This window comes from Lucilia cuprina, chromosome 5 (assembly GCF_022045245.1).
Source record: "Lucilia cuprina isolate Lc7/37 chromosome 5, ASM2204524v1, whole genome shotgun sequence".
In the NCBI taxonomy this organism is placed as follows: Eukaryota; Metazoa; Arthropoda; class Insecta; order Diptera; family Calliphoridae; genus Lucilia; species Lucilia cuprina.
Window position 1 is genome coordinate 3132568 of NC_060953.1, and position 22023 is coordinate 3154590.

Sequence of the window (22023 nt, forward strand, 5' to 3'; positions counted from 1 at the left end):
TTTTCGTATAGAAACGTGTCTTCTTTAAGAAGACAGTTTTCGTATACAAAAGAGTCTTCTTTAGGAAGATAGTTTTCGTACAGAAAAGTGTCTTCTTTCAGAACATAGTTTTCGTATAAAAAGGTGTCTTCATTGAGAAGATAGTTTTCGTATAGAAAAGTGTCTTCTTTGAGAATATAGTTTTCGTAAAGAAAAGTAAAAAGCCAATTAAATTCCTTTTAACAATTTTTTTAAATAAACACTTTAAAGAATTATTTGTTAAGGATCTTAATATTCCAACCCTCTTTTTTTCTGTTTGATTGTTTGTTTGCCCGTAAAACAAAGACATGAGATTAATATTGAGATTATTTGAAAATATTATTAGCCCTTCAGTCGTAGCTGTGTGTAAATACCCATTATCATCATCATTATTTATGACAACAAGATATACATACATCTATTTATATGAATGCATGTATAAATATATGTATGTATGATGCTACTCATGATTATAATAATGATGATGACGATGACTTAATATTAAAATCATGTCATGTCGAGGTGTTGGAACTGCTTGTCTGTCTGCCTGTGTATTTGTTTACTTAGTCACACATTTACATTTACTTTCTCCTTGACATTTACTTATAACATTTGAAATTTTTTTTTCATATATTTTTTCTATTCATGTGTTAGTAGATGTATATATATTTTTCATTCAGAACAGCATTTAAACTGTGTCAACGACAAAATAAACATTAAAAAAACCATGAGATTTGAGTGAAAAAAAATGAAAACATAAACCTTAAATATTTTGTATTATTTTTTTTGTCAGTGTTAATGTCTCAATAATAAAGACATTAACATAGATTTAGTTGGATTTCTTGGGGGTGTTGTTGTCAAGGATTGTTTTTGTTTTAAATACCCTACAATTGGTAATCTAAAGAAAAAGCATCTTTTACACAATCAGTTTCAAGGAAATTATTTTGGATAGACACTTATCAGGAGAGAGAAATCTATACAGGTAAGTTTTCGTACAACAGACAGTTTTCCTTTAGAAGAGACAAGGCAACCTTTCTTTAGAAAAGAGTTTTCATATAGAAAAGTATCTTTCTTTAGAATAGAGTTTTCTCATAGAAAAGTGTCTTCTTATAGATGACAGTTGTAGTATAGAAGACTGTTTTCGTACAGAAAACTGTCTTTCTTTAGAAGACAGCTTTCATATAGAAAAGTGTCTTGATATAGAAAACATTTTTCGTATAGAAAAGTGTCTTGATATAGAAAACATTTTTCGTATAGAAAAGTGTCTTCTTATAGACAACAGTTTTCGTATTGAAAAGTGTCTTCTTATAGACGACAGTTTTCGTATAGAAAAGCATCTTCTTATAAAAGATAGTTCTCGTATAGAAAAGTGTCTTCTTATAGAAGATAATTTTCGTATAGAAAAGTGTCTTCTTATAGAAGATAATTTTCGTATAGAAAAGTGTCTTCTTATAGAAGACAGTTTTCGTATAGAAAAGTGTCTTCTTATAGAAGACAGTTTTCGTATAGAAAAGTGTCTTCTTATAGAAGACAGTTTTCGTATAGAAAAGTGTCTTCTTATAGAAGACAGTTTTCGTATAGAAAAGTGTCTTCTTATAGAAGACAGTTTTCGTATAGAAAATAGTCTTCTTATAGAAGACAGTTTTCATATAGAATAGTGTCTTCTTATAAGAGACAGTTTTCATATAGAATAGTGTCTTCTTATAAGAGACAGTTTTCATATAGAAAAGTGTCTTCCTATAGAAGACAAGTGTCTTCTATAGAAAAGTGTCTTCTTATAGAAGACAGTTTTCTTATAGAAATGTGTCTTCTTATAGCAGATAGTTTTCGTATAGAAATGTGTCTTCTTATAGCAGATAGTTTTCGTATAGAAAATTGTTTCCTAAAAAACATTTTTCGTTAAAAAAAATTTTTGGTTTTGGTACCAAAAAGTGTCTGTCTTTCCACAGAGTGTAGGGTATTTAAAATTTATTTAACCTTTTGGTAAACCAATTGTATTCATATTTAAAATATTGAAACGAACTGAAAGAAAACAATATTTTTAGCATAATTTTCATATACATATGCTCACCCGCGAAACCCCAAACTTTTAAACAGACAGACATTAAAAAAAAATCCTAATATTTTCTAGCTGTTATAATTTTCTTTTCGTGTTCTTTCTTTACAACTAAATATTTTGTGTATTTTACACATTTATACAATTTTTTTTTGCTTATTTTTATATTATTATTTTAATCTTTTCTTTAACTATAATTTAGAGTGTATATGGTAGATTTCTTCACAGATTTTGCGGTGTGTTTATATGATTTTCTTGTTTTTTTATTTATTTATATATTTTGTATATATTGTGTTATTCTATTGTTATTTTTATGCTCTCTTACCCAATACCTTAAACCATTTTAAGGGCTGAAGGTTTTTGAGAAAGGAAGAGCTAAATAAAAATATATTTTATTTCTATATATATTTAACACTAATGCTAAGAAGGCATCATACACATACAAATGTTTAAATTATTATATTTTGTGTTGTTTACTTAAACTGTTTTTCTTTTTCAGTTTTTTTTTTATTTTGTTTAAGATGAGTTCTAGCCAAAAAAAAAGTAAAAATTACATAAAATACAAGACTTTACAGAGCATACGATTTTCAAATAGAAAGAAGAATACCGGTTATGCTTGACTTTATTTTGTTATTTTGTCTTTTTAACAAACGGAAGTTGTTAGATCTTTAACACAGTTACAGAAACACATACTCAATTTTACACATAAAATTTTACTTACACATACAGACTACATACAAAGACTTACACAGTTTTAACTACAAGATACTGCTAGATACTTTTATATAAAAAGAGAAGTTTGTTGTCGTTGCAAAATGTTTTTGGCATTTTCTTTAAGTTTAAGTCAATGATTTGTTTTGCAGTTTTTTTCTTATATTTTTCTCATAATCATCAGTTTCAGTCGTAGGTTAATAACCCAGGAAACTTAAAGGTAATCAATAGAAATTTATACTAAAAATCTCTATAAAATAAAGTTTTGGAAAAGTTTTCCGTTATTTATTAAAAAAGCTTAAAAGCGTTTTAAAAGTTTGCAAAAAGTTGCCATTAATTTATGGAATAACGTCTTTATTCTTTTTGGAGTACAATTACACATCAATTTAATCCAAATTGTAAAGCTTTAAAAAAGCTTAAAGAAGTTACTTTCATTTCTTAGATTATTGATTGAGAAAGCTTTTAAAGCTGAAGGAAGCTAATGTTTCGTTTCACAGTGTTTTAGATAAAGCCTTAACTAATTTATTAAAAAAGCTTTTAAAGCTTGAGAAAGTTTAAGTTCTTAAGTTTCAAAATATTTTAAAGAAAGCTTTAAAGCTTGAGAAATTTCAAGTTCATGAAAAAAGTTTGAGATTTATTAAAAAAAGCTTTCGTACAGTTTTGTTTTTTTTTTTTTAAGGTAAAATATTTTAAGAAAACTTAACCATTAAGTTAATAAAGCTTTTCACGTTTAATCACTTTCTATGTTTGCTGGGTTATATGTATGTATCTGCTAGCAAAATATGTGTTTAACTATTAAGATATTACTCCTATAAATACGTACGAGTATGTGGCAGAAAACTGTCTTTAAGCGAGAATGAAAAAAGAAAACAGAGAAATACTAAAGCAAAACGGGAATTTAAGGGAGCGAACATAAAAATAGTGAGTTTGTAGCTGCTACTTTGTTTTCACTCTTTATGGCACAAGCTTTTTAAATCCCGCACCTTCTTGGCCAAGTTTGAGCTCTTCATAAATTGTGGGATTTATTTCGTTGCATTGTGTATGCGCATCGATGCCATCCAGGTTTGAGGTTTTAACTGTTGTTCCTTTAGGTTGGTATTGTGCTGCTGCTGCTGATGCTGTTGTCATTGTTGAATTGTTCCCCACTTTTGATGTCATAGAGGGTCTTAATGTCGTTGCGGCTGGCAGAGCCGCTGAAGACACTGTCGTTGTGGCATGTGTTGAGGCAGGCGTTCTTGTTGTAAAATTTCCACCATTCATATTGGTTGTATGCGTTAAGGCAGATGTCACAGTAGGTAACTAACCGGAAGTTTATTAAGTTTTAAAAACACACAGATACCAAGACAAACATATAAAGAAGACAAAGAATAATACACAAGTTATTACCAACACCATAACGCATTACAGCCCAGCCAAATATAATATACACAAACACATACACAATCGTACCAAAGACATGTTTCAAATGATTGCACAGGAAGTATGGCAAAAAAGTAGAATAAGAAAAAAATAAAATAAACAAAAATACAACAATGAAAATTATGTTACACTCATCGTTATAAAATAAGAACATCAATATAGTTTTGTAAAGCGTTTAATAGACAGGAAAAAATCTATAGCAATAATAAAAGAAAGCTCTGGCTTTATTGGTAAAAAGAATGGTTGCTAGGAAAGTTATGATTGTCTCTTATTTATTAAAACAGTGGCTTAAATTTTTTAGATATATAATTTAAGAACTTTAAGTACTTAGAGGTACTTAAAGGAAAAATGTTTTTCTCTACTTAGAAGAGAGTTTTCATAGAAAAAGCGTGTCTTCTTACGGAAGGCAATTTTCGTATAGGAAAATGTCGTATAGAAAAGTGTCTCCTTATAGAAAATAGCTTTCGTATAGAAAAGTGTCATCTTATAGAAGATATTTTTCGTATAGAAAAGTGTCTTCTCATAGGAGATAGTTTTCGTATAGAATAGTGTCTTCTTATAGAAGATAGTTTTCGTATAGAAAAGTGTCTTCTTATTAGAAGATAGTTTTCGTATAGAAAAGTGTCTTCTTATTAGAAGATAGTTTTCGTATAGAAAAGTGTCTTCTTATTAGAAGATAGTTTTCGTATAGAAAAGTGTCAGCTTATTGAAGACAGTTTTCGTATAAGAAAAGTGTCCTTTTATAGAAGACAGTTTTCGTGTGTCTTCTTATATAGAAGACAATTTTCGTATAGAAAAGTGTCTTTTTATATAGAAGAAAGTTTTTGTATAGAAACGTGTTTTCTTATATAGAAGAAAGTTTTCGTTTTTAACAGAAAAATTTTAAGTTTATCTTTAACCACTGTTTAAAGTTTTTTGCCTTAAAAATTTAAAAAAAAAATTTTGTTAAATTAAATGCTTTGCTTATATTTGCAATTTTACGCTCTTATATGTGTTAAATATGTATATAGTTTAACTTACCTGCACTTGTTCTAAACCTCTTGTATATGTGGGATTTTCAAATGCCACTCCTGTGGCTGCCTTACCATTTGCTCTATGGCGTCTATAGAATATAATGGCAGCAGCTGCTAGTAAAACAGCTAAAATACTTGCAACAATACCGCTTATCGTACCCACCGCATGTGAATATGTTGTTGTCGCCGATGTAACATGATGTTCGCCAAGTGTGAATTTTATCGGTTCAGTTAAAACACTGGCACCTAAACGGGGGAATTATAAAGAAAAAGGCAAAACACATTTAAGAGGAATGTAGTTGTAAAAAAAGCGTAAAGTGTAGAATATGTGTTTTTTTTGGAGTTTAACTTACCATACGAATTGCCAGCCTTAACAACCAACTCATATAAGACATCCTTTTTGAGACCATCTATATTTACACTGGTTTCCTTGACATCAATACGTCTTACCTCACTGCTGCTTATGCTTGTCGTGGTATTGTTGTTACCAGCCATTTGCATGCTTGTTGCATTATTATTATTGTTGAGCATAATATTAGATGGTGCTGTTGAGGAGACTTCTAAAGGACCTCCTGCTGCCAAAGCACCGCCAGTCATTGTTTCACTCTGTGCTATTTCGTTGCCGATTATGGCAGCTTCATGGTAAAATATTCGATAACCATCTACAACATTGGGATTTTTGGTGGGTGGATCCCATCTGCAAGGGAATAAAAAATAAAATACCGGAAAAAAGTGGAAACAGTTAAGAATTGTATGTAAATGTAAAGCTTTTATATGATTTTACACACAAACACACTTTTACGACTAGATTCATTTTTATGTGTACAATACTCTTAAGTTACTCATTGACTTATTCGCACACATACACACACATACATATATTTTCTAGCTCCCAAAGTGTTTTTCGTTTAACAATGTTCTTTTGCTTGAGTGCTTGTGGTTTTAGTTGCTTTTTTTTTGAGAGTCATTGTTGTTGTTTTTGTTGCCTTCTTTGGGTTGCCAGTTAAAATTTTCTCAAGGGTATATTGTTGGAAATATTGCTGGTGTGCAAGGACCACTAATGTGTGTAAGTGTTAACAGCTTCTTCACACATCCCTACACACACTTACGCCATTACTCTTATGCTCTTTCTAGTTACTTCTAAACTATAAAGTTTTTACTTGGCATTTAAAGGCAAAATGCATGTTTAGAAACCAACAAATTTTCTCATATCGGAAAGGCATCAGCAAAAAAAAAAAAAACTTTAAGGAGATACAGTCTCTAAACATTGTTTTCACTACAATGTTAAAAGGGCCAACAACAACAGCAAATACTTTTTAAGGACTCGGTTTTTGTTCAAGTGTTTGAGTCTATGAATATTCATGGTTATTTAATTATTATTTTGTATTCGTATAAAAGCCATTCAGGCTTATAAAAAGGAAAGCAACTACACTCATACATATACACATTAAAAAGATTTCATTTCGATTTTTAACCTCTATATACAATTTCCGTCTTATCTTAACGTTTCCTTTTAGGCAAAAAGAAAATAAGTCTCTTTTGTTTTTCTAGAACGTGTTCAGGAAATTCAAATGAACATAAAGTAACTTTTTGGCAACAAATAGAAAAAGCAAAATTGATAAGATTTTGTGGTAAAAATTAATGAAAAATTACAAATTTTATAATGAAACTTTTAGGAATTTAGAAAACCAGAACAATAATAAATCATTTTTAGACAAAATAAACATGTTATTGAAATAGTAGTATTTTACTACTTTTTTTAAAACTTAATTTTCTTTAAAGTTTTAATCATTTTATTAATATTTAAACAATAAGAAACAATTTTTTAACAAAATTAAAAAAATTTTGAAAAAGTAGCATTTCTACTACTTTTTTTAAATAGAATTTTTTAATAAATTTTAACAATTTGAACAAGCTTTTAAGCTTTAAAATAAATTTTTAGGCAATTTTAAATTTTTTCAAAAAAGTAGTATTTTTGCTACTTTTTTTTTAATCTGAAAATTTTGTGAAATTTAATAATTTGAGTGAACTTTTTGTCAAAAATGCTAATATTTAAAAAAGTAGTATTTTTACTACTATTTGAAAAAGCAATAAAAACTGTTCTTTTCGAGCTAAATCATGAAATTTAAACAAAATTTTAAGCAAAATTTATATTTTTCACTTTTGAAAAATAGTAGTATTTTTTACTACTTTTTAAATATTAAAAATTTAAAAATTTAAGAGTAAAATTTCATATAAGTTTTGAAAATATAAGCGAAATTTCAGAAATTTTTCAATAGTAGTAGTTTTACTACTTTTTTCAAAAAGATTTAAAAATAGAAAATATTTTAATTTATTTAGTAAAAATAACATTTTTCTAAAACTAGCAAATTTTTACAAAAATCTGAAATAAAGAAGTGAACTTTAATTAGTAGTATTTATACTACTATTTTGAAATTTAAAAAAATTAAGTTCTTTTCATTTTATTACGAACTTTTTAAAAAATAATGAATATTTTTAGTAAAAACTCTACATTTTCAAAAAGTAGTATTTCTACTACTATTTTTAAATCATTAAATTATAAATTGTTTCTGTATATTGTATTATAAGTAGGTTATTTCAAAATTAAACGACTTTTTAAATAGTAGTATTTCTACTACTTTTTTTTAAATTCGTTAAAAATATGTAATTTTTTATATTTAATCAAAATTTGTGAAAAAATACTATAAAATTATTTTTTCTTCAATAGTAGTGTTTCTACTACTTTTTTTAAAAAGTCAAAATTTGCACAATTTTTCATTAAAAACGATTAATAATATAATATTTTGCACTCACCTTATCACCACCTCACTATCCGATATCACGCTAACAGCTATATTTTCCGGTGGTCCCGGTAAACGATCACGATATGACTCAAAACAACCCACTATAGTTCTAGCATATTGTAAACTACAAATCTCTTTCGAACGCACAGCCTCGCCACGACACCAATTCAAACATTTGCGTGGTACATGAGAATCCGCACAACAGGTGCGATGATCTGAACCATCTGCAGCACATTTCATTAGTTTATCAAATTCTGTTATACATTCCGGTTTATCGGCTATGGCATCTATATCGACATAATAACTACAGGCACTGCGACAAGCCATTGTGACATTCATATCGGCACAACATTGTGTTACATTATGATTGAGGGCAGGTGTGTTGCGTATACGCACAGACACTGGTATAGTGGCTGAACCGAAGGGGTTCTCGGCATGACAGAAATAGTCTCCTACATCGGAGGCTTGAAGTTTATTGATACGTAAAGCCATGGTATAGAATGTAGGACGAGATTCATTGGTACGCATGGCTATGTCATAATTACCACCTTGTATAACTGGGATACGGCCATCATGATCACGCCAGAATATGGTTTTGGGAGCAGGTTTAGAATCGACCATACAACGAAGTTCCACTTCATCGCCTACGGCGGCTACAGTAATGCCGGCCGCCTGGATTTTTGGGGGATCTAAGGAAAACAATTATAAATAAAATCTTTTAAATACAAAGATGTTTTCTTAGCAACTTACAGCATATATTAACTCTTCTGGTGGCTTGCATGGGTACACCATAACCATTGTCTGCATAACAGGAAACATGTTCCATATCAGCTGTAACATTATGTATAACAGTGACCATATGTCTGGAGGTATCTTGACGCACTAAATGACCTCCCACATATAAAGAAATGGTAGGAGCTGGATTACCTAAAGCCAAGCATAAAATAGTCATAGAACCTCCCTCGGGTATATTGTCGGCAGGATGAACAGTGGGTGGCTAAAACATAATATAAGAATCAAATTGTATTCTTGTTAACTATATTAAAAGTAAAACTTACATCCACAAATGCTGGCAGAGCTGGATCAGTCCAGGCCACTAAGGTTTCAGAGGGTAAGGAGGTGGCTTTTTCACCCACTGCTTCAACATAGAGTATATGCTGGGAACTGGGCTTCAAATTGTTCATGCGCAACCATGCTACTTTAGTTTCGATTTTATTAAATTTATCGGATTTCATGGGCTTGTGATAGACTCTGGTTAAAGAAATAACAAAAATCAACATTTTGTTTAATAAAAAATACTACTTTTTGAATAGTAGTATTTTTACTACTATTTTAAAATTATTAAAAACTGGTGATTTCGTGTTATTTTATATTGAATTTGTGCTAGAAAAAGAGATTTTTAAAATAGTAGTATTTTTACTACTATTTTCAAAATAATAATAAATTAGATATTTATAATACTTTCACCTAATAAATTAACATTTTTGTATAAAAAGTACTTTTCCGCCATTTTTTCATAAATCGTATAGAAGTCATATTTCTACTACTTTTTTCAAAAACCCCTAAAAATAAAAAAAAAATTAAACCTTTTCTTACCCAAAGAACTTTTGTTTATTGTTGTAAAAAATCAAATAAATTTTTCAATAGTAGTTTTTCTACTACTCTTTTCAAAAACAATAAAAAATTGTAATAAAAACTACTATTTTTTTTAAAAAAGTACTTTTTCTAATGTTAAAAACTTAGATTCCTGTAATATTTTTACTTTAAAAATACACATTTTAGTAAACAAAATACTTTTTATCATAAAGTACTTTTTCTACTACTTTTTCATAAATCGTTTAAAAGTAATTTTTATTTATAATTTTTCCAAAAAAGTAATTTTTCTACTATTTTTTCATAAATCTTCCAAAAGTAATATTTTTCTCAAAGTACTTTTTCTAATGTTAAGAACCTTCATTTCATTATTATTTTTATTTTACTAATAAACATTTTAGTAAACAAAATACTTTTTTTTGAAAGCACTTTTTCTACTACTTTTTCACAAATCGTCCAAAAGTAATATTTTTCTAAAAATACTTTTTCAAATGTTAAAAACCTTGATTTCTTTACTAATTCACATTTTATTAAAAAAATACTTTTTTCAAAAAGTACTTTTTATACTACTTTTCACAAATCATTTAATAGTCATATTTTTAACCCAGTTAAATAAAAAAGAATTTTTTTTCATTTAACAGTAATGTTAATTATTTTGAAAAAAAGTACCCTTTTGTTTCGTTTCATGTCCGCATAAAACCGATATTTAAGTCCATCTCCTCTCCCCACCCACTTTTAGTAAAATTTCAAGTTAATATTGATTACATTGTTTCCCCTCTCCTTTAAATTGATTGTCCAATTAAAAATTTCATTGTATTCATTTTACTTCATATTTTTTTACCAACAAACTCATCAATATCCAACAACAACAACTACACTTTGACACAATCATTTGAACTTTAGTAATTAACAGTTTGACTTGTATTTAAACATACACCATGGACACATAAATAAAAAAACAGAACAGGACAGGACTCGGAAAAAATGTTATCAAATTACTCAATTCAAAAGTTCACCAAATTCTCCGCATACCTAAAGGATATAAACATTCAACATTTGTGCTCTGGGGCATGATTCAACAGAAACAACACTTAACTACAACTGATGTTGGAAAAAAATATATAAACAAAACCATGACAACAAAATCTTACTCCTACCCAGAAACAGTCAACAGTATAGCCATGATGAAAGCTTTTTAACAGATTGTGTGACATTTGAGTAGTAGATTTGTAAAATTGTATAGGTGGCCTACCACCCACACACTACATAGTACCTGGGAACAACATGAAAATAATCATCTCAAATTTTTCATAATTAAATGGACAGAAAAAAAGTACAAGGGGCAACAAAAATAATAATTGTTATAATAACAACAAGGCTCAAAATCAATAACAGATATCTGTATTTTGTAACAGATTTATTTTATTTATTTTTACAAACAACAACATACACACATACATACCTGTAGGTAATTTTCTCATGGGGATGTGAATATTCTGGTGGTTGCCATGTCAATTGCATCCAAGTGGCACTGTGAGCAATAATAGCCAATGAATGCGGCGGTGAGGGAGCACCATAAATATGTTTTGACTGTTGTTGATCAACTGGAAATAAAACAACACAAACAACAAATGTCAATTTATAGATTTAACAATAATCAAATAACAATAATAATAATAGAGAGAAAAAAAGAATGAAAATAAAAACATGGTCCATATGAACCAAAATTCTTTACAACAATAGTAAAAATGGGTAAAAACATACAAAATTATTGAACAAATTAGTCAACCATCAACCATAAAATGTTAATGGTTGATCGAATCATGTATGTTGTGTAGAAATAATTTTTTTGTATTTCTATGTGTGAGATTATGTGTGTGTGTGTTTTTTTAATGAGAGCACAAGTGTGTTTTTGTGGGCTTGAACGTGTTAGTTGGTGTCAGAAGAACTGTGTCTGATGATGTTGATGTTTTTTTTTAAATACATTTGAAATGTACATGACACATTTACTCGGGCATATATTAAGAGCTACACTTTTTTCTTCAAAAAGAGGTGACGCTTGTTCATAGAAAAATGTTCTCTTCTTTATAGAATTTTTTTTTTACCTTTAGAGCAGCGTAAGACAGAGAGAAAAACTAAGTTGGCTTTCTGGTTTTACTTGTTTTTCTAAACATATGTGAGCATACGAAAGAATACAATTGAGCTCATTGCATTTCGTTGCTCTTTTTGAAGATGCTTTTTCCTTTATTAAAACGTAATTTCTTTGGAACAATTTTTTGTATAGAAAAGTGCTCTCTTTGGGAAAACTTTAACCTATACCACTATTCTCTTGAGAAATTTGCTGAGCAATGAGCTCTCAAGCTTACTTATACTCTTACTCACAAGTATATAAGAAGCAAGAAAAATCAGACGGGGAACTAATTTTTCACTCTCTGCCTTTCGCTGCAGAAATGTGCTCTCTTTAGAGAAAATTAGTTTCCAGGAAATTAAACTTTTTAGAGGTTGTTTTCTTTAGAGATTTGCCCTATAGAAATGTGATATCCTTATGGACGCTTTATCCTATAGCAGAGAAACTTTTCTTTATAGAAAAATATATTTTTCTCCATTAAAATAAAAAATAACTTTTCTTTGCAGTTAAGTCCTCTCTTTAAAGATTGTTTTGTTATAAATCTCTCTAATTTGCTTTTATTCATAGAAAAGAGCTTTATTTAGAGACAATTTCCATTATAGAAAAGTACTCTCTTTAGAGAAACTCTTCACTACAGAAAGTGCGCCCTTTGGAGATACTATCACTTCAGAAAAATGCTCTCTTTGAAGACACTTTCATTACAGAAAAGTGCTCTCTTTGAAGACACTATTCATTACAAAAAAGTGTTCTCATTAGAGACACATTTTGTACAGATAAACGCTCATCATAGGAACACTTTTCTTTATAGAAAATTGCTGTCTCTACTTATATTCTAGAAACACGCTTTCTTTTAGGGATACTTTTCTTTGTAGAAAACTACTCTCTTTAGATACAATTGTTTAATTTCACTTTTCATAATAAATAAGCACTCTTTTCACAGATTTTCTCTCTTCAGTAAAACATTCTCTACAGAAATAAGTTTCTTTTTTTGTAAAGAGTTCGCAATTCTTGATTGCCTTGATTACCTCTAATATTACTTGTTTTCTATTTGCAATATATATTTTTTTTGTTGTAATTTTGTTTGGTTGCTATTGACTTGTAATTAACAATTTGTCAATGTTTTAGTTGTTGTTGATATTTTATTTTAGTAGTTATTTCTATGCTCGTACAGCATATAAAGTGTGCGGCATATTGTATGAATTTTTTTGCAATAAAAAGCAATAGAAAAAATAAATAAATTTTTTTAATTTCAGTTTTACCTTTTTCAGTATTTCCATCACTATTGCTGCTACTGCTGTTGTTAATTTCAGTTGTATTGATCAACAACATGGATGATGGCAATGATGTGCCAAATTTACCGCGTGTCAATACCATGATGCGATACAAGGCATGTGGCTCCAAATTTATCAAATCAATCGATGTTTCATTTGTTATTAATTCCTAAAAAGAGAAATAAGAAAAAATTAGTTTTAAAGCTTTAAGATATAAGTGATAAAACATTATGTGATGTGTATTAAAGTTGATATATTTATTTAAAATTTTTTCTAAAAATTGTTAAAAATTATATTTCATAGAAAAGTTTATATTTGTTTAGGTTTTTCCAGAAGTGTTTTATTTTATCTATTTACGGTATTTTGTTTTGTGACAATATCTGTTATAGCTTTCTAGATATGAAGTTTTGAAGTTATAAAGTCAATAAATAATATTAATCATACGTACAGGGTGTCTAGTAATTCAATTAAAAATGTTTTGATATATAACTTTAACAATTGGCAACCGATTTAAATGGAATTTTCAGCAAACATTAGGAACTATAACGGTTTTTATCATAAGTATTCAAAACTTGCACCTTTTTACTACAGAGCGAGTGATAGAGTATTAAACTAACCCTTTTAAATTCCAACAAATGTTTTAAAGTGTTTTTGACACATTTAAGGTTTCTGTTGGCTGTTAAGTGTATGTGTTCCTGGAGTTTATTTTAAAATAAAAATAATTTTGTACAATAAAATATTATACCATTAAAACCATGCTCATTGTAGTTGTTGTTTATTTAATACATTTTAAGTACATTTGAGTAATTGCAATGTAACACTCAGTAATTTGTGGTGTTTTTTTTTGTTGCTGCGTAAATTGTCAGTGTCACTTTTAGTTTTGTAAATTTTTCTGGTCTGGTATGTTTTGGTTGATTGTCACAGTGTTTTTTTTCCATGACACTGGCATCTAACTCTTCCTCCGTCCCCTTTTGAATACATTTAGTTATAATCCAAGTCCACATGTGTTACATATGTACATATATGTATAAATATGTGAAATAGTATTTAAATCTGTTTGGTAACTCTTTAAGCTCGTTTAAGAGTATTATGTTGTCGGTTGTTGTTTTGTTGCAGCTACATTGTCAATATTGTTCAAATAAATGTTGTTAAAATTTTTACATTATTTTTAGGAGTATAACGTATAAACACCAGATTTTCTTGTCTTTTTTTCGCGTTAAACTTTTATAGGATTTTAGCGATTTATTTTAAAGGATTTTTTTTCCACTTTTTTTTCAAAGTGTTCAATGCGCGCAAAAACCAATGATAAAACCATTTACCATAACATGTTAAAATAAATGTATGAGCATTATAAATATTGGCCAGCTTCAGTATGGTTTTATTGGGGGAATAATTGTACATACATATTTAAATAAAATGTTCATGTTCAATTTTTACACGGCATTAATTGTTTATTTTACTGACTGTAAAAATGCGTTTCGCAATGTGGAAAAAAAACAGATTTACTTTATTTTAACTATTTTTTGTTTCATTGTCTTTTGTAGTTTTATTTGTTACAGTATGTTGTGGGTTTGTCTATGTGAGTCTTTTTTTAATGTTACATTTGAACAGAATATTTAGACATGTTTCGTTAGTGGTTACAATTTTCCAATAAATGTTGTCTTTTTATCTTTAAATTTAAAATTTAAATAAAATTAAAAATAAAAATTGTCTAGAAAACATCATGTTTTATTACAAACGAATGTTAATCATACGTCCTGTGGTCTGCATATTAAATTTTTTGGATTTGGATTTTTATATCTTTTGAAACAAAGCAATTATTAATTACAAATATTGCTAGCTTTTTATCAATATCCAAAATTTTTATTTAAAATGAAATACAAATTAACTAGAATTGAATTTAAACTGTACTAGAACTGAACTATAACTGAACTAGAATGAAATAGAATGAACTAGAACTGAACTAGAACTGAACTAGAACTGAACTAGAACTGAACTAGAACTAGAACTGAACTAGAACTGAACTAGAACTGAACTAGAACTGAACTAGAACTGAACTAGAACTGAACTTGAACTGAACTAGAACTGAACTAGAACTGAACTAGAACTGAACTAGAACTGAACTAGAACTGAACTAGAACTGAACTAGAACTGAACTAGAACTAGAACTGAAGTAGAACTGAACTAGAACTAAACTAGAACTGAACTAGAACTGAACTAGAACTGAACTAGAACTTAACTAGAACTGAACTGAACTTTAAACATGAGAGCTTGTTAAGCCAACTGTGCGTATGATTAATATTTATTATTAGATAAATCAATTTAACTGAATATTATTTTATGTAAATCAAAAATATTTTGTTTTAACTAGTAAAAAAAAGTTTGAAAAATTAAATAAACAAAAGCTTAAAATTTATAGGCCAAAAATATATAAATTTTTTTAATTTTTACTAAATAAAAATTAAGTAAATATTTTGATTTTATATGGTCTAGCTTAAAGTTGTTAAAGTGATAAATTTGAAATTTTTTTGAGTAGTAGCTTTTTAAATTGTATTTATTCCTATCCATTCATGCCCCATCCATGTCCAATTTACTTGTTTGCTTAAATTATTTATTTGTTTTGTTATTTTATTTTTCTTTTTAGATAGATATTTTTTTGCTGCTGCGTTAGAACCAATTTTGTTGGCAAAATACTCAACAAATATGAGAAAAATTTTGTTGAAAATAAAAGTTTGAAATATTTTAACGCGTTTTTTATATAGATTTTTTTTGTTTGTTTTTAACTACAACAAAATACTAAGCCGATAAATACAAACAATAAACAGCTAAAGCTCATGCTATGTGTATAGATACATACGCTTATATGTATGTATGAATGTATGGTTATATATTGACTTAAATAAATATTTCTAAGTATTTAGAGAGATGCACGTTGTTTAAAGTCTTAAAATTCATGTTTGATAAAAGTATGTAAGTCAATGGCACTTGGTCAACGAGTTTAACGTAAATGGTTTTTTTTTGTTTCAGTTGCATGTTGATTTTTCAGATTTTTATTTGTTTTTTTATGACTTTAGTTTGGTATTGTATATTTCAGTTTTTAACAGTAGCGTTTATGATTTTATCTGTTTTTTTTTAGATATTTTTTTAGTTTATACTTTTTTTGTAGTAAAACAAGGAATTTGTATTGGTTTTTAGTTTTGTATTACGTATTGTTTTATTATTTTTTTCCTACAAAGTTGCCAACAGACAAACATATATGGCGTTTTTTATTTTTTATTTTTTCTATAACATCCACTAGTTTCTGTGTGTATTTTTTTTATTTATTCATTTTGTGTAACAAGATTTAAATCTGTATGACTAGTTAGTGTTTGTAAATCACTGAATTTTATTGGATTTATATTGTGTGAATTGTAGTACTAAATATAGTAGTAAAAAAGTACGCATTACAATGTCCTTGCTTTAGTTTTATATATATGTTAAAAGGGGAGTATGTAACAAACACATAGTTACTTATGTATGTATATATTTATAATGGCTTTACTGGTAAAGATCATGATTTATATTAATTTCAATTTGGTTTAATACACCAATAACAAATTACATTGAAATAGCCAAACCAAAGGGGACATGAAAGTAAATAACATACATATACACACATACTAAATATAATATTTATATAGATGTCAATGCATTTAATATAGAAGACTGGCCATTTGCCATATAAATAAACTTAAATGTTATTGAAAGTAAAATATTTCAATTTTAGCAAATTAATTGGTGAAAATATTTCTATAAATCTAAAGTGTCGCAGTGGGACAAATTGCACCTATATTAAGGCACATATTGTTATAAAGTACTATATTTTAATAGAGTTTCTACTTCTAAATTCTCTTAATTTCTAATTTCTAAATTTTCTTCATTGTAATTATTTTTTAAAAAAATTTCTTTGATTTAGTTCTTTACAGCAATCACTGGATATTTGTCTTGCAATCACTGGCTGTTTGAATTCTGCCCCTCAGCTAATCTCAGACAGGCACGTTTAGCTACTGTAGGAACTAATTAGACGTAGAAGAAGTATAATCGGTACAAAACCTTCTATGTGACTGTCCAACGTTACAAGAGCACAGACAACTCTATCTAATAAAGAACTTTTCCAGATGGTTGTCTTAGAGATGCGTCGCTAGTAAACATGATCGTTTTGATTAGAAATGATTGGTTTACGATCTCTGGCTTCAAGACAGAAAGACATAGGAAATCTTCTACCTGACACCTCAGGCAGAAATATATGAATGTCATCGATACAGCCTCGAAAAGGATTTGGGATCTTAATCTAGAAAAGTCGAGAAAATTTTTTAACTCTGATGTTATTAAGTCGAAATATCTATAATTACTGGCCACTATATGATTGCATCGAAACGTATAGGCTACGCACGTTATAGCCACTGTAGGAACTAAATATACGTAGAAGAAGTATAATCCGTACAAAACTTTCTATACATTTTCTCGACTTAAGGGAATGGCGATTCTAAAGTTATCACAATGGGTATCAAGGCTTTAACATAATAACAAAATTTGTCCAGAAAATGATTTTATTGCAAAGTTTTCAGAAATTTGTCACTGATTTCTTCATATACATCAAAAAATCTAGAAGATACTTATATTATATTAAAATATATTTCGAATTATCTAAAAGTGTGTAATATTATCATTATTTTTGATGTTTATTTTACAACAAATACGATTTTACTTTCATTGCCTTCAAATAAATATTAATCATACGCATAGATGTACTTATGTCTCAGAGTAAGATTTATAGAAAATAATTAGTAAAATTTAAAACTGACAAATACAAATTCTAATGCTACATATAAAGAGGACCATGTTTTCATCATAATCAATTAAAGTGTGGGCTTAAAGTCTCCTATGAATAGTAAATTTTGACAATTTGCTCAAAAGAAAAAATAGAAACAACAAATTAACTTGATGATTATCTAGATGACAACTGTTTGCAGTTTATTTCACAATAAAAACTGTATCCGATAAAAAGTAATAAACATTTTAACACATCTTCATCAAAATTAATATTAATCATACGTACCGACTAATTTGTTATGAAATTCAAGTTTATTAAAGTATTATTCCAAAGAATATAAACATAACGGTGTAATATTTCAAATGAAATTAGAAAAAACTCTATGTTGTCTTATAGTGTTACAAAGATGTATCCAAAGTTAATGCTGATTGCATAACAATGGTTTAAATTTCAGTTATAAAGCTTAAATTACTTAAAATTTCTTCATTTATAATATTTTAACTTCTTGAGAAAGTTATAAAACAAATTGTCATTCCGTATGCAATTTCTCAAATTTATTTTGCTGATCTTTATATCTGTCAAAGTAGTTTAAGCTTAGCCAAGTTGTCTGTAATAAATATTAATCATACGCTTAGTAGGACATAATTGAAAATAACATAACTCTTTAAATAATGAAAGCAAACTTTAGCAAATTTAAAACAAAGCTAAACAAAAGTAGGTCTTTTGTCTAAAGAAATTAAATCCAATCTAAATAACAGTTATAGTGGTAAAACTCTTTGTATTAAAATTTCATAATTTTCTCTTGAAAATTATACAATTTGTTTAAAAAAAAATTGCTTCTTAATATTTTTGGTTTTTTTTGTACACTTATTGATTATTTTGTTGTTTATTAAATTTACAAATTTTCTTTTAACAATTACTTTAAGTTCGCTTTTAAATAATTTCATTATAATTGCTGATTTTAATTTAATTTAGCCACTTTGTGTTTTGTCTATACTTTTGCCCTAAACTTATATTGTTGGTTTTCTCTTGCACAAAAAAAACCCTTCAAATATAAGCAAAATCATGTTTGGCATAATGGAAATTTGCAAAATTGAAAATTCTTCTAGTCTAGTCATTAATTGCCTCAAGCTGTCTTCACTTGTTTCCTTTGTGGGTCACAACAAAAGCCAGGCAATAACCAAATAAAAATAAAAAACAAAAACTGCAAATATCTTTCTTACTTAAACAAATCATGGCCACAAAATAAAAGGATACAAACACAACAACAAAAACGGAAGCAGCTACCAGCTTCTTCAAAAAAAGAAATAGTTTCAACAACAATTCATTATAAAATTACTTAAATTGCAAGAAAGAAAAAACAAAATAAGTTATATAAAAAAGTTTTACTTAGCCAAAGATATTAGCTGCTAGTAGGTGGTACCAGCCCTTAGAGAATTGCAGCCAAAAAGTTTTTAACTCTGCAACCTTAAACAAACTGTTGCTGAAGAAATTTTCCTTTATTGTATAAGTATGTGATAGCATCCTTTTGCTTAAATAAAACTCCTTACAATTAAAGGGAAATTGAAAATGTTGTTAAAGAATTTTTAAGCAACAAAAACAATTGCCAAAAAACTTTATTCTTAAACTACTTGTTTACCTACTTCAAAATTCATGTTCAGTGGCATCCCTATAGACAGAGTACAAAAGTATGTGAGTGTGTGTGCTGTCGTTAAGAAAAATCAAACAAATTTGCAACAGAAACTCAAGCAGTAGCAACAATACCAACAAGCAAGACATTGTTGTAAAATATAGTTCAAGCTGTTTCAACCATCCGACAAATGTCTATAATAACACGTACTCTATGGTATTGAACTACTACTACTTCTCTCATGATTATACTCTAAGGCCACATACATATAAAGGATTCATTGAAAATAAACTCTATTTCTCTCTACCACCAGCTCATTAAGTGTGAGTGTTGTTCAATAATTCAAAATGCAATTGCGTTTAAGGATTTTGGCTTCACATTGTTGTATGGCAGCAGCAACATTGTCTTTGACAATGGCCCCCAAAACAATGAGAACAAGAGAAATTTGTAAGTAGGCGGATAGATGTGTGTGTGTTAGCAGGAGTGTAGACAAACTGACAATTGCTGTTGGCTGGTTCTTTAGCTAAATTGTATGAAGAAACTTTGTGCCAAAAGCACAATTATAGTAGGAGATACAAAACATGATGTTTTAAGCTTGTTTTGCAATGTAATACCTTCTATCTATTGGACACATATGGTTGAAATTGTTGTTTGCCAATAGATGTGTGAAAAATATTTTTACAGAACAGAACTAGAACTGAACTAGAACTGAACTAGAACTGAACTAGAACTGAACTAGAACTGAACTAGAACTGAACTAGAACTGAACTAGAACTGAACTAGAACTGAACTAGAACTGAACTAGAACTGAACTAGAACTGAACTAGAACTGAACTAGAACTGAACTAGAACTGAACTAGAACTGAACTAGAACTGAACTAGAACTGAACTAGAACTGAACTAGAACTGAACTAGAACTGAAATAGAAACATCTGTAAAAACTTCCACCTCTCAACTATTTTTATTTACTCAACTGTAATTCCATTCCTTCACTAGCATCATTTTAATGATATACCAACTGTGTAAGTTGAGAGACAATCATAACCTAAAGGCGACTTAAAAACGCTTAAGTGACAATATATTGTCAGGCCAAGGGAATACAATGATATTTTAGCAAATGCAAAAAGAAATAAAATAATATTAACTGCCAGACAACACCAGCGAACGAAGTCACTGAAAATGATACACTTCTCGTACAATAACAGGAACAAGAACGACATTAGATGAACAATAAGATAAAGACACACATCTTGTCTTACATGAAAAAAAGGAGCCCAAGTACACAGTAAGTAATTCAGAAAAAGTACATCTGTTCGTTTATTGAAAACGTAATTGATGTTCTTACAGGATACTTGAATAAACACGCATACTTGAAAGGCGAAAAACGATACGAGGACTTCACAGTCATTCAAATTCTACAAGATACATTAACGAATACAATATGGGATCACATCCAAACATACATATGTATATACAATCATTTCAAATATTTGCCACATGACACGTATGTAGTGGTGTTATAAATAAAATGAAATACTGCAAAAATGTAGCAAAAGCTAGCTGACTGAATGTTATTTTATCAAAAACAACGTAGACAATATATTTTGATGATATGGCTGTGGCTGCGGACCATAAAATATGAACATTTTTTATTTCCCAGGCAAGCATATGAAATATATATTCATTTTAGAGTCCTACACATTGATGTGTATGAAACCTATTATCAAAAAAAAAATTTGGACGAAGCAAAAAGTTGCTAGAAAAACGCAATGGAACTATACAAAAACAATATATTTATTTTATACACCAAGGAATCAAGTGAAATGTTAGAGGTTTCTTTCTAGTCATCTTTCATGTTGACTCCGGCTGTTATGGTGTGTTGTAGTTTAGTTTTGCTTACTTTTTGACACAGTAAAAACTGTGATTTGTTAAAACAACCTGATGGTTTCATACTTGATGTTGATGTGCGGCTATATGGTAGCTGTATAACAAACCAAAACTAAGGACTTTTTCTCTCGAACAAAAAAAATTTGAAGAATATTTGGTACATGTGTATTGTGTTGTAGTTCATATGTCAAATACACCAACATATTATCCCTAGATTTAACAATGAAATTTCATAGAAAAGAAGTAGAAAAGAAAAAAAACAAAACATACTCTCATCGGAGTCATATACCAAAATAAAATTTAAAAAAAAAAAACACTGAAGTTAGAAAATAAAACAAAAAATACATTACGAATTCATGTATACTTAAAAACATGGGTGCGGGGAAAAGTATAGACTAAACTCGAATTAGTTCTCTTCCTATTTAATTCTAATTCAGTTCTAACTCAGTTCTAGTTCAGTTCTAGTTCAATTTTAGTTCAGTTCTAGTTCAGTTCCAGTTCAATTCTACTTAGTTCAGTTCTAGTTCAGTTCTAGTTCTAGTTCAGTTCTAGTTCAGTTCTAGTTCAGTTCCAGTACAGTTCTAGTTCAGTTATAGTTCAGTTCTAGTTCAGTTCTAGTTCAGTTCTAGTTCAGTTCTAGTTCAGTTCTAGTTCAGTTCTAGTTCAGTTCTAGTTCAGTT

General features: G+C 28.6%; 1 protein-coding gene across 1 annotated transcript in view; it reads right to left on the reverse strand.

Moving 5' to 3' along the window:
• Nucleotides 1-2345: 2345 nt before the first annotated feature.
• The window catches only part of LOC111684573 (Ig-like and fibronectin type-III domain-containing protein 1), a 26923-nt gene continuing 7245 nt past the window's right edge, over nucleotides 2346-22023 (reverse strand). Inside the window, exons 7-14 of the mRNA XM_023446769.2 lie at nucleotides 13002-13182; nucleotides 11077-11218; nucleotides 9080-9272; nucleotides 8772-9018; nucleotides 8032-8710; nucleotides 5571-5914; nucleotides 5225-5463; nucleotides 2346-4084 (exon numbers count right to left, since the gene is read on the reverse strand). Of these exons, the coding sequence (XP_023302537.2) occupies nucleotides 3740-4084; nucleotides 5225-5463; nucleotides 5571-5914; nucleotides 8032-8710; nucleotides 8772-9018; nucleotides 9080-9272; nucleotides 11077-11218; nucleotides 13002-13182 (2370 nt within the window). The 3' untranslated portion in view covers nucleotides 2346-3739. The remainder of the gene's footprint in view (nucleotides 4085-5224; nucleotides 5464-5570; nucleotides 5915-8031; nucleotides 8711-8771; nucleotides 9019-9079; nucleotides 9273-11076; nucleotides 11219-13001; nucleotides 13183-22023) is intronic.